Source organism: Furipterus horrens, unplaced genomic scaffold, assembly GCF_987537825.1.
Source record: "Furipterus horrens unplaced genomic scaffold, mFurHor1.1.pri manual_scaffold_6, whole genome shotgun sequence".
In the NCBI taxonomy this organism is placed as follows: Eukaryota; Metazoa; Chordata; class Mammalia; order Chiroptera; family Furipteridae; genus Furipterus; species Furipterus horrens.
In genome coordinates this window covers 173,344,561-173,357,993 of record NW_028327176.1, presented here as the reverse complement: position 1 = coordinate 173,357,993, position 13,433 = coordinate 173,344,561, and the positions used below count along the sequence as shown (strand labels likewise).

Here is a 13,433-nt window from a genome sequence, read left to right as displayed (position 1 = left end):
GAAGGTGGGGAAGCCTTCAACTAAAGATAAAGAAGCAACTGCTTCCCCAAGGACTTATCTGAGATGCGAAGGCAGTCACCTAAGAGACTGAGGTGTGAGATCTGAGGTCACGCCAATTGCTGCCCACGTGAAGATGACACTAAACCCACTGCCAAGACAGCCATCTAAATCTGTATTTCATATGTTTCGAACAAAGCAAACAATGACATCAGAATTAAAGTAGCTGCACCACCTCCTTTTTGTTATGCCATTGTTTGTCTATTTCCATGATTCCTATAAGAAACTGGACATTAATTAGGTTAGCACAAGAAGAGAAGAAAGGAGATGAGTCATAGACCACACTGGAAATAAACCAAGAAGTAAGAAAACTGATCTCTGCCCCCAAGAACAACAATGGTGAAAAACTGCACTGGCAAACCAGCTATATACTGAGAGTTTGAATTTTTCAAAGGACAAAACATGGAGTCTGATAAGATCTACCAGCTGCTCCTCCTCTCTGAGATTTTTGCCCAGGAGACAGCTACCAAAGCTGGGGTGTATCTCTCTCTTGCTGTGCCGTGCGGTGTTCCTTTCCCCTCCCTCCTCCCAGCTCTCCTGCTGCCTGGGGTGTGTGTACATGTGTGTATTTGGTTTCTCTCTCCCTTGTAAGAACTCAGCTGCCTGCCTGTCGCCTTCTGTTGCTGCTGTTCTGACTAGGTTTTTACTTCTTCTTTGCCTCTCCTTTACTTTCTGCTTAGCTTCTTGCCTTCTGGTAAGTATGACAAACACCCCCCAAGCATGTGAGAAGATGTGGGATGCAGCTTGTAGTGTTCGAAACTTGTAGCATGGAGATTGCCAGTGAACTGTTGAAGAACTTTCCATTGTTTTATCTGTAATTAAAATGTGCTGCTCAGGAAGGGATGTGTGTGTGTGATAGATAATCTGCTGGGACTGTGAGGTCAAGTGAAAAAGTCTCTCTCAGAGGAGGAAAAAGCAGGCAATAAAGTTTATAGAGGATAAAATTTAGAAATAATTTTTGCCATAAAATTAATTAATCTAGAAAGAGACAATTTAAAAGTAACAGTTCTTTGACTGTTTTTTCTCCCTCTTGTTGATTTATCTTGAGGCGACTTTTAGGAATTGAGTTGTCCTGTGGCTTGCAATGACTCGGTTATCCCATTTTAAAGTAAACGTGGTGCATGAAGTTTAAAGGCTGCCCATGGGATTAATATAACACCACCAATGATTATGGTCTCTGATGAATGAAGAATAAAGCTAATGTAAACAAAATGCTTCATTTAGACTAGCCACACTGATACTCCTATGGAGAGTCAGTTTTAAATTCCTTGCTTGGAAGTTTGGTTTACTCTAGATCTCATTACATTTTAAGAAGACTTCCTAACACTTTAAAACCCGCATATGGATTTAAGCCAGTAAATGTTTACTGTTTTCATCTGTATTAAAAAGTAGTCTCCTCCCTTGATTTTCAAGGATAGAATGCTAAATGCCATGGCTCCTTTTAGAAGAGCTTAAAATAGCTTCTGGCTGGACAGCAGGTGCCATGTGTCTTTCTCCAAGTTCAGAGGAGGCACAGTTATATATAGATGAGTGTGCCCAACAAGCTGTGGTTGGGATAAAGAAATTTCAGTGATGAAGATAATGCGAACTGTTTACTGTATCGTTAGATAATAAAGTTGGTGGGTAGAGTGGATGAGTGGGGGTTATGGGCTGGGCAGAAAAAGGGATTAAGCAAAACAAAAAAACAGACACAGACAACAGTATGGTGATTACCGAAAGGAAGAGGGGGTGGAGGGAGGTAGAAGAGGGTATAGGGGGATAAATGGTTATAGGAGGAGGCTTGACTTGGGGTGGTGAGCATACAATATAATATACGGGTGATGTATTATAGAATTGTACACCTAAAACCTATATAATTTTATTAGCCAATGTCATCCCAATAAATTCAATAGGAAAAAATGTGTGAGAGAAAAAAGTACTTCCTTCCAAGTGAAGGAGTACTTGGTGAAAGCCACAAGTGGGTGGCGATGTCCGTATGTTGAATTTTCTGTTCTTGTTGGCGCTTAAGCATTTAGCATCACTGCCCTGAGAGTGGGAGGAGGGGACCATGCAAAGTATAGAGCAGCAAGTTTCTGTTTTTGCTCTCGTGTCACCACAACAGCAAACCTGTGCCTGATGAGGACCCTGTCATATTTTTATCCTGCTAATCAGCACTTCACCATTGAATATCATTTGCAGATAAAATGTACCATAACTTAAAGGCCTAAGCCAAGACATGGTGGTAGCCAGAAACTCTGAAATCCATGACTCAGCTTGTTCTTTGCCCCCTGTTTCCGAAGAGCCAGTATTATATCTAGATTATTTCTCTAGTTCATTCCCTCCCTGTTCATTAAACATTGATATTTCTTAAAAATGATTCAGTTTTCCTAGAGCTTGAGTGAAAAGATAAAGTTGTATTCTGTTCTTGGTTTCTAAAAGATAGTCAGTTTTTATATTAGAACAAAAATATTTTATAGAAATTTAAAGATTTTGTTGATTTACACCTCCTGTCATTCTCCGTCTCATTTCAAAAATGATGCTAAGCCCTGGCTGCTGTGGCTCAGTGGATTGAGTGTTGGCCTGTGAGCCAAGTGTCGCTGGTTCGATTCCCAGTCAGGGCACATGACTAGGTTGCATGTCAGGTCCCCAGTAGGGGGTGCAAGTGAGAGGCAACCACACAGTGATGTTTCTCTTCCTCTCTTTCTCCTCTCCCCTCTCTCTAAAATTAAATAAATAAACAAACAAATAAATAAATAAATTATTTTAAAAATTATGCTAGTTTGAACATCAAAAAAGTGTTTTCATCACTGGTAATTATATAATTGTTGCTCACCTGGGAAAAGAAAAAATACCAGAAAAAGCAAGAAACTATGTCTCATATTCAGTATAAGAATTCATTTATACTCATTTTATTCAATCCTTCATTTATAGATTTAAATAGTTAAGAAATATCAGTATTATGAAGAATTTTAGTAAGCTTAGTGGCTCTTCAATTAAATATTTTAACTTAAAAAAATCATGCAATTTAAAATGTAAATATTTTAAATGCATACATCTATGTACTTCCAATAATTGTAAATCTACATAGAATTATTTAATAGAATGGTTACACAAATTGGCTATTCTAAGCAAAATGACAAATATGGCCATGAAAAAGAACTTCTTGAATTACTGTTAATATGAATAAAAATGGGAGATACTACTGAAATTTAAAGACCAAAGCCAAAAATATGCTAATAGTATGCCCTGATTTGGGAAAATGGCTTCCCACTGTTCCTACCTACCCAACTGCAATATTGATAGTTTGTGAAAATACATTCATTCTGTATTAGAAACTGTAATTAGCGTGTGCTCACTTGGGGATATCCTTATCATTTACATGTAACTGGGTTAACTACAGAAAACCTGACTGTGCTTGCGCCACTAGGTACCGCTCCCACTATGGAGGCTAATCACTCTGTACAGCTCTCAGGAGAGCCACAGACAGCACCTCCGGGGGACAGTTCATCATTACCCAGCCAGAATGGTCTGGAAAAGCAAGGTGATCGAGACTGCTCATCCCCACTCCAAGCACCATTGAAGGAGGCAGATGTGAAACCTGAATCAGGCGCCCATGACCTCTCTGAAGAGTTGAATAGACAACTGGAAGACATCATTAACACGTATGGGTCTGCTGCCCACACAGCAGGCAAAGAGAGCTCCACTAAGGCCAAGGAGCAGCCCGAGAACACAGAACCAGCTGACCACGAGGACAGGGACTGTGAGGAAGCCACTGAAGACACTGAGAGAGAACCTATGGCTTCTGGAGAGCCGCCCACAGCCAAAGAGCCTATCAGCAATAAAGAGCAAAAATTGGAAAAGAAAATTCTAAAAGGATTAGGCAAGTAGTTGTGTTCTCTATTATGATTTTTTCTTTGAATTATTCCAAAAAAGGGCACTTCCTCCAACCTTTACTAACAGACACATCTCATATCTGGAATATCTACGACAGCTTACTTTAGGGTTTCCATACATACTCTCTCCCTGTACTTGTCCCCAGCTGCTTTCCCTCAATAGAGCTGAACTTTCAACATGTTACCCACCTCCCCTCCGCCCTCAGTGGCTTCCCATTGTTCTTCGTACAAATACCAGAATTCATGACATAGTCTTTCAGGCACTAATGGTCTAACCCAAACCATTCTTTGCAGCTTTATCTCACATCACTCTACCCCACAACATCCCCTTCCTGAACACTCTGCCCCCATCACCACCACTGCTGCTGCCACCTAATAACTAGTCATTCTGATCTTCTCTTTCAGTTTTTTAAACCTGTCATAGGGCCTGCATACACCCTGTCTTCTCTCCTAGTTATCTCTACCCATTCCCCAGTTCAGCCATCAGGAAGCTTACCTCATCATTTAGTTCACAACTCAAATGGCATTTTCTTAGCCCAACTATAGATGAAGTCTTACTGTTTCCTATTTCTGTTGTTACTATGTATCTTTCCTTCCTAGCAGATGTCAGCACTTAAGAGTGTACATTTATTTTGTGATTATTTGGTTAACAGCTATCTTCCTCACTAGCTCTTTTTTCAAGGGTAGGCACTGTGTACATATTAGGACATCATCAGAGACCTAGTGTCTAGGACAATGCATGGCACATGGTAGGTGCTCAATAAATATTTGTTGTAAAGATGAATGGCTGAATAAAAGGAAAATTGTTTAAAGCAAAGCTAGTGGAATTTGGATTTAAATAAAATGTAAGGGTTGGGATTGTTTTGTAAAGATGAAATGATTGTTAGCTAGATCACTTAGTACATAAAATATTTTGTTATTTAACAAAGCTCTTTAGAAATGAGTCAATTTCAGGATGTCAGCAATTCCAGAAAATATTCTTATTCTCACTATTTCATTGGTTCAGCAACTACTTATTAAGGTCTCATCTTTATGAGGCACTATGCTAAGTGGACAAAGATAAATAAGTTGTCATGGCTTTTAATCAAGGAGCTCTAGGTATAGAGAGAAAAACAGACATGTAAACTAATTGTCACACATGCTAAATGCCAAAACAGGCACAGGAAAATTGTTAGGAGAGCTATGAGGGACACCAAAAATGGCTGTGAAAGAAAAGTGAGAGAACTAATGTTTTAGCTAGGAATGAATGTGTATTACTTTGCATATGAGTGCCGCTCTGCCTGTGTTCCTTGGTGAATTTCACTGAAACACTCACTACTAATACCACCTCCTATGTGATTCATTCCCTGACATGCGCAGGTAGAGTCTGCATCACCTTCTTTAGTTTTTTATTACATTTTCTGCAGCAAACATTTGTTTTTATGTCTGCCTCCCAAGCTAGATGGAGAGTCTATCAAGGGCAGTGATCACATCTTACTCATTTCAGAAGACATAGCAGAGTGAAAGATTGTGGGTGTTAGAATCAGAACTGGGTTCTGACTCTAGGAACAAGTTATCTGTAAGCCCAAAAGTATGTCTCTGCTGGCACAGGACATCACTATGATGCTTAAAACCCATTGCTGGCAATGCTTTGAAAAAGAGCTAAAAGACACATTCAAATAGCATATTTGATCCACCCAGCAGAACGATTAACCCAGCTAATACCTCGTTCCAGCATGGAAGATTGGGATTACTCTCATGTTTTAGAACTTTGGGAAGGAGAATAAAGTTGTTCTGTGTTACAGGGGTATTTTTCTTTCTCATTCCAAGCATCTCAAAAAAGTCCCTTTGCATTAGTCATTGTTAAACTTTCCATAAGACAATACAAAATCACATGCAGAGGTGAATGATTTCAAGTGTTTCTACCAGGAAAAGTTCTTTTTCTTTATCACCCAAAAACCACGTCTGCATAGGAATCTGTATGTGTTGTACTGAGAGGATGGCTATGAAGAAAGTAGGAGTAAAGTTTAAAGATGGCCAGTTTTGGTTTCTATTTTGTTTATGAATTATTTTAAATTCTGTATTAACCTCCTAATTACCAAATAATTTTCAAAATTAGAGGAAAATAAAATCCAAAACTCTAATTCACTACCACCCACAAGTTACCAAATTTCAGTTGAATGTTTTGATCAGAACCAATGTTCATGAATCAGGGTGCATAGGTAGGTCCACTCTGATTATATATATTTATGCTGCTGACACTTCCATGCCATTCTTCTGAAACACCATCAGTGTAATCTTCTAATCACTGTACTATTTCAGCTACTTTATGAGTTAAAACAACATTTTTAGGCTAATCTAAATATCTAACCATCATTTTAAATATGGTTTGCATTGTCTACAAGTGATTTTAATAGGCTTCTTGGCCACTTTTCAATTAAATGGCACTGCGCTATTATTTATACCAGTGGTTTTCCAACTTAACTGTGCGTTAGAATCAAATACAGAGTTTGTAAAAAAAAATGCTGCTTCTTAGCACAAGGATTCAGAATTGGTAGGTCTGGATTAGGGCCAAAGCGCCCTGGATAATTCTGACACAGATTGTTGAAGCAATGGTTCTAATGCTTCTAAAAGTGCTTCCTCTACCCTTTGGAGAAAATATAAAGGGTCAGCTGTCATCTTTTAAAATCTATCTGGACCTTCTATCGAATTTTATTAAGTCATTCTACCCACGCCTGAAGATATATCCTTAGACTTCACTTATGTACTTGATCTAAGATGAGTTTTTAATTATTGTGTGTTTATCAGATTTTTTTTTTTTTTTTTTTTTTTGGTATTTTTAAAATGCTGAAATATTCTGATCCTCTAACCCAGCAGTTCTCAACCTGTGAGTCATGACCCCTCTGGGGGTCAAACGACTCTTTTACAGGGGTCGCCTAAGACCATCAGAAAACACATATATAATTACACATTGTTTTTGTGATTAATCACTATGCTTTAATTATGGTTGGGGGTCACCACAACATGAGGAACTGTATTAAAGGGTCGTGGCATTAGGAAGGTTGAGAACCACTGCTCTAACCCAAAACTTTCCCACTTTGGGATATTTGACATTTCAGACCAACTTAAAATTATCCTATTGCCAGAATTCTCTGACCTTTAATATATACAACAAACAAAATCTCCAATAGTGCTGGGCATAGTTTACAGCATTTCCTAAACTTCTTAGACCAAAGAACCCTTCTTTCATAAACACCTCTGCATATTTAGAAAATGTCTCTACCACCCAAATGCTCAGGACTTATTTTTCCTTTAGAGTCTGCGTATCCTCCCACAATCAACACACTCTCTCTTTAGTTTATAAAGTCACTTTCTCCTTGGCATCTGAAGTAAAAGAAACAAACACAGATTCCCTGCACCATGACATTTCCTGTTAACATCTAAAGTATCCCCTTGCTTCCCCCACGCCAACCTCCAGGCTCACAAGTGTCCTATTGATCATTTCTCTGTTAACATTATGTGGGCTGCACAAGTGCCACACAGTAATAAGCACAAAACTGATAAAATATAATATACTTCCTGATATTTAGGTTGATAACTGATTGAGTTGGAAATCAGTTTGAAGCATAATCCCAAGAGAAAAGCAGAGATGATCCACAGGTCCATTTTGAGTTTAGGAACCATTTAGTCAACTGATGTTATAGACAGGGAAATTGAAGCCTAGAGAGTAGTTTTCTTAAAAAATTTTTTTATTTTATTTTATTTTATTTTATTGATTCTGAAGAGAGGGAAAGGGAGGAAAGGAGGGAGAGAAACCTCAATGTGAGAGAGAAACATCAATCAGTTGCCTCTTGTATGCATCCCAACCAGGCATGTGCCCTGACTAGGAATCAAGCCTGCGACCTTTTGGTTTTCAGGAAGATACTCCAATTGAGTGAGCTGCACCAGTCAGGGTGAAGCCTAAAGAATTTTAAAGGCTGGAAAAAATGTTATTCAGCTAGTTGATGTGATTGTGAGATTAGTCATAATGAAAGCAAGGGGAAAACCTGAAGTCATTAATCTTGTAGAACCAAATATATATTAAGAATTTTTTTAATTGGTATATTAGTTGAGAAGTATTTACTTGGTTCACTTAATGTGTTTCATTTTTCTCATTACAAGCGAGATTCAGTTCTACCTTCTGAATGGTACCTTGACTAGGACATTGGGATTCTGAAATGTCTTCAGCCATTTACTTACTTTGCCTTAGGATGGTCACTTTCCCAAATGGTCTATTTCATCCATTTTAGCTTGACTTCTAGTTTCACTGTGAGAGGAAAATAAACTGCTGCTTTGAAACAAATGCTAAAATTTCTGGAAGAGACGGTAGGAGACAGGATAAATTCATGGAGAACAAGAATCAGCAGAGACTAAAAGATTCATGAGTAGATTCATAGGGAAGCTAAAACTTAGGCCAAATTCTGAAAGGAGAGGGTTTAGGGAAGTAAGTGGAAGGAGAGAGAAAAGTATGTCTCAAGCAAAATAATTAGTACTCCCTTCTCAACTGAGTTGGGAAAGGACATATTCATTTCTTCCTGCTCTTTCTAATGTGTTTCTTTTTTATTATAAGGTTGGCTTTATTTTATTTTTCCTGGAATAATTTCCTCGGTATGACTCTTAAAGGGTTTTTTTTTTTCTTTTTAAAAAATTTTTCTTTATAGTTATAGCCAAGAAATTACCAGTAGTTTAAACACATCATCAACTGACCTAACAAGTCCAGGTCCACTCTCCAAATGAATGAAGAAGCCAAAGTTCCAATTACATATAATAAGGCCACTAAAATTCAGGAGAAATAAAATGTCAGCTGAATGGAAAACAATGTGACCAGAGAATACAGGGAAAGTAGCATTTTCAAAACCGATAGTTAATAAAACCAATTAAAACAAACAAAAACCATGACTATGAGCAGTGGCAGTGAAGGGTAAGAGAATCTTTATAAATTTTCAAAGTGGACCAAAACATTTGAGGTAGTCAAATATGCCAACCAAACAATATTATTTTTTGTTATCTAAATCAAGCTAAAAACAGTTAAAATTTCAGACATGGAATCATAAAATCTTAGAGGCTGAACCCAGAACCCATTTAGCCAACCCATTAATTTTATAGACAAGAAAAATGAGACCCAGAGAGTTTAAGAATCTGTAAAGGAAGTTACTCAGCTAGTTGACTGACTATGCAGAGTCAGTTCTAGAGCCCAGGTTCCCCAACCTGAGTCCAGGGTGAATTTTGCTCTACTGTCCTTCTTTTCTATATAAACACATACATACATATTTTCCTTAAAAGATATCTATAGGTTCTCAGGAATTATTTGTGCTACACTCATTATCTTTAAATTATATTAGAGGGAACACAAAGTTAACACTGAAATACTATTCTGGGTCTGACATTTGAAAAGAACATTCAAAGTCTTTTTGTGCTTTAAGATCTTTCCACTTCTCATAGAAATTGGGCAGGGACAAGACAGATGCACCCGTGTATCCAAGGCCATATTTTAGCCCCAAAGTTCTAAAAGATCATTTTTGAAAGAGAAAAAGCATAGTTTCGAACACTCGTTAAATCTACATAATTTGTCACCAAACTTTGCATAAATAGCCATCGCTACACTAAAAGTTTAAGAAAAATCCCAGTCAACATTTCTATAGCTAATTTTATTGTCTTAATTTAAGGTTTTCAGTTTCTTTGATGTAGAAATAGTTCTTTTGCATGACAATATTCCCTCAGTCTACCAGGGTGCTAATAGTCACAGCCATATGTGACATGGTTATTCTTGCTACATGGGTGGTTCTACTTTTGTGTAGACTTACAACCAAACTGAGCATTCTGAGGAATGGCAGCCATATGCCACCATCTATACCTTGCCCAGCTTTAATGAGGACTTCAGGTCCGCCCCTTGCTTTCTTTATGATTAATCTTACAATCCCATCACTTTAGAATGACACACTGGGGAGAAGGCAGATCATCTCCTCTCAATAAATGTCCTGAATAGAGGAATTTTTCCTTTTGTGTCCAACACTGTCACCAAATGACCCCATTTCCATGGAACTATGATTACAGCCTTTCTTAGAAGATGAGAAAATCTCTTTGTCTGCTCCCCTGCTTTATGATAATCCCACACACCACTCCAGTCCAGCAAAATCGATAGAAGTTTAAAAACTAAGTTCTTTGGTGTCACAAATTTAAAAATTCTGCACATGCCTGGTTCCAATTTCTTGGATTGTTTTGTTGACAGAAGTCATTTTTAAAGGGTAGATTGATGCTTCTGAATGTTAGTCTTCTACACGAAATAACAGCATATGAAAAGAGACCTCAGTGAGTGTGATGATAAAAAAAAATGCCCTTCTCAGAGTTATAGAAAACAAAAAGTAGAAAAGATACTTAATGTAGGGGAAAAGAGAGCCATTGTACTCACTCAAGTGTTTCTATCTTTCGCAAACAAGACATGTAATGGTTTTACGTGTCAACATTCATACTGCGAGGTATCCTAGCATGCACTAAATGTCACAGGTGACAGTAAGACCTATCTTTCCTCTAGCCAATTACACAGTTGTCTTCAAGACTATCCATTTGATTGACATGATGCTAGTGAGTACTGGTTGGCTTTGTTTTGTTCCATTGGTAAGCGTTACCAACATTTACTGAGCACTCATCATGGACCAGACACTGTGCTGGATCCTGTACCTAATCTAATCAGTAGTACAGTGTCTTACCTTTAACAAATGACACTTACTCAGGATAGCAGGCTTCTCGTGGGCACCTTGCACAGACTGAAGACAAGAGTGAAAAGATGGTCTGACCTGTGCCATGCAAATTCATCCCTATGCTAGAGAAGTTACTCCAGCCCAGGCCCAGTAGGGGTGGAGCAGTACTGATTAGCAGTTTAAAGGCAGCATGTTATGCCAGGCCATGCTTGGAGAGCTGCTGGGGCACCTCTCACACCTAACCTCCTCCCAGCTGAGGCCGCGTCTCTAATCTGAACTGACTCACTGGGCAGAAATAGACAAAACCAGCTGTTAGGGATGAGGTCATTTCTCTTTTTTCAAAAAACAGTTTCCTTTTATTTCTCTCGGTTTCCCTGGCATCAGCATTCCACATGGGAGTGAAGTGATTTAGAGCAAGTAGACAAATTTTGGATTCAAGCCTTGGCTCTGCCAGTACTAATCATGTAACTCTGGACTCTGGGCTTTAGGTTCTTATCTGTAAAATCAACCAGTTGTCTGTGCATCTTTGAAGTTCTTTCTAGACCTAGAGTTTTCTGATGCCATTGGAGTTACCAGATTTAGCAAATAAAAACAAAGGATGCCCAGGAAATTTTAAATATAAGATAAACAATACATAAAATTTTTTGTCCTGTATTTTATCTAGCTAGCAATCCTAATTCCATGATTTATCTGCCTATCCAAGATGAAAGCAAAAATTCCAGCTAACGGGAAATGCCTGTTCTTGAAAGAAAGGTTGTCAAAGCTGTTAACATTCTTAAGCAGATTTATATCAGGAAACACGGGTTCTACTGTGCAGCTTGACCACCCTCTTCAGATTAGACAGAAGGACTGTCAGTCTGTTCCACCCTGATCAGACTTTTGAGAAGATACGCTCAGTGGTACACGTAGACCTCAGGGGCCCTCTCATTCCTCCCAATGCCCAGCCCAACGTCTACTTAAAGACAAGATTTCCAGGCACCACAGAAAGGCAAACTGGGCAGTTTGAGCTAAAGAAGACAAAAGGAAGAACAATGAGGAGGAAAAAAGAATCAGAGGCTTACCATCAAATAATCATAAACAGATGAGGTTTTAAATGTAGCATAAAGTCCAACTGGGAACAGAAACGAAACTGCCAACAGAGATTAAGGCCTGGGAAGGAGAAGGGAAGGCCCAGGCAGGCTAAACCTGTCACCAGAGAGACACACAAAGGCCAGGACAAGACCCTGCATGCCATGGGTCCATTTCTCTATCTATGGATTTTATTCTCTGCTTCTTAGGAAATATGCTCTGGGTTATTCCCACCTAAACTCATGGAATGGGCTCTTGAACAGAAGCAAGAGAATTGGTTTCCCCCCCAAAAAGAGAGTAAAAAGGTACTAGAAGAATAGTAACACCCAAAAAAAACAATTTAATAAAATAAAAAGACAAACAAAACTGTCAAGTTTCTCTTTGTTGGGCTGGAATTGTAGCAACTCCATGTATCAATGATGGCTGTTTCATAGTAGTCAGATACTTTGATGGACTACTTTGCTACTTAAAAAAAATTAATTCATGTGGGGAAATGGGTGATTTCTTCTTTCATAAAGTCAGTGTTTTTCATTCTTTTGAATATTTTCAAAATATTTAAAATTGTTTTGAACATTTAGACTAGGAGGGGAAAGTAACAAGAATGGATTCTTGGGGATTACTGTTATGCTGAGAATCTACCATGAGCCTGATACTGTACCACATACTTTCACAACCTAATTCACACTTACTCTCTAAGGTAGGTGTCATCCCTTCTTAGAGGAAAAGAAAATTATGTCTGAGGCTCAGATAGGTCAGGCGGGTAACTAGCCAATGGATAACCTGATATTCCAGCCTGTATCATCTGACTTCAACACTTTCTTTTAAAAACCCCTTTATGGTTTTTCTTGTTGTTGTTGTTGTTGTTGTTTTTTTTTTAAGGTAAAGAAGCCAACCTGCTAATGCAAAATCTGAACAAGTTACAAACACCTGAAGAAAAGCTTGATTTTTTATTCAAGAAGTATGCTGAATTGGTAAGATCTTTGATTACCTCTTTTTTGTCAGAAAGGTTCAGGCTCTGGTTAGAGCTGAGAAAAGGAGGCTCTTAGTTTTCTAGGTACATCATTAGAGACCATGACTGGTTAGCTCAGACAAGCCAAAGCTAGAATGCATAAAAGCAGAATTTTTTAAAGGAAAAAGAAACAGAAAAACTGAGGAACAGCAGAAGGGGGAAAGAGGATGCTGTTGGCGTCTGCTCCGCCTTTGAGTATGTGTATAATTGGGGGGGGGGGGTGGAAGAGATAATTAAAGATAATTGAAAATTCTGGATATTTTACATTTCTTTCTGGCTTTGCAATAAAACAGAAATACACTCAACATAAACTTTCACTCCATTCTGTGCTCAGGTTTTTGGAGGGGGTCCCCTCAGGAAGGCAGAGGGTTGAGTTAATCTCATCCCCTCAGTGTGTGACACATTCTCATTTGGCCTTGATGACTTTTAGTTTGATAGTTAGTTATTCATTCAATTATTCTCTTGGATCTACACCTCCTCCCCTCCCCCACATGGCGAAGTGTTTGATGAGGACTGTACTGTGCCCAGTTCTAGGTCCTCCCCATTCAGCCTTCTCTCTCACTAAGTTCTGGCCACTAGGAGGAAGGAAAGCCACTCCCAGACATCAGAGAATCCATGATGTGCATTGTTTCCTCACCAATGGGTAAGCTGGAAAAAAGGGAGCGTTCAGTGAAGCCAGCATGTCTGGTTTCAAAGAACCCTAACACTTGC

The 13,433-nt window shown here is 38.6% G+C and overlaps 1 protein-coding gene across 1 annotated transcript in view; it reads left to right on the top strand.

Annotated features, from left to right (window-relative positions):
* Positions 1 to 222: 222 nt before the first annotated feature.
* TXLNB (taxilin beta) overlaps positions 223 to 13,433 on the top strand; it is a 47,318-nt gene continuing 34,107 nt past the window's right edge. Inside the window, exons 1-3 of the mRNA XM_090279920.1 lie at positions 223 to 751; positions 3,464 to 3,916; positions 12,593 to 12,684. Coding sequence (XP_090136046.1) covers positions 3,478 to 3,916; positions 12,593 to 12,684 — 531 coding nt within the window. The 5' untranslated portion in view covers positions 223 to 751; positions 3,464 to 3,477. The remainder of the gene's footprint in view (positions 752 to 3,463; positions 3,917 to 12,592; positions 12,685 to 13,433) is intronic.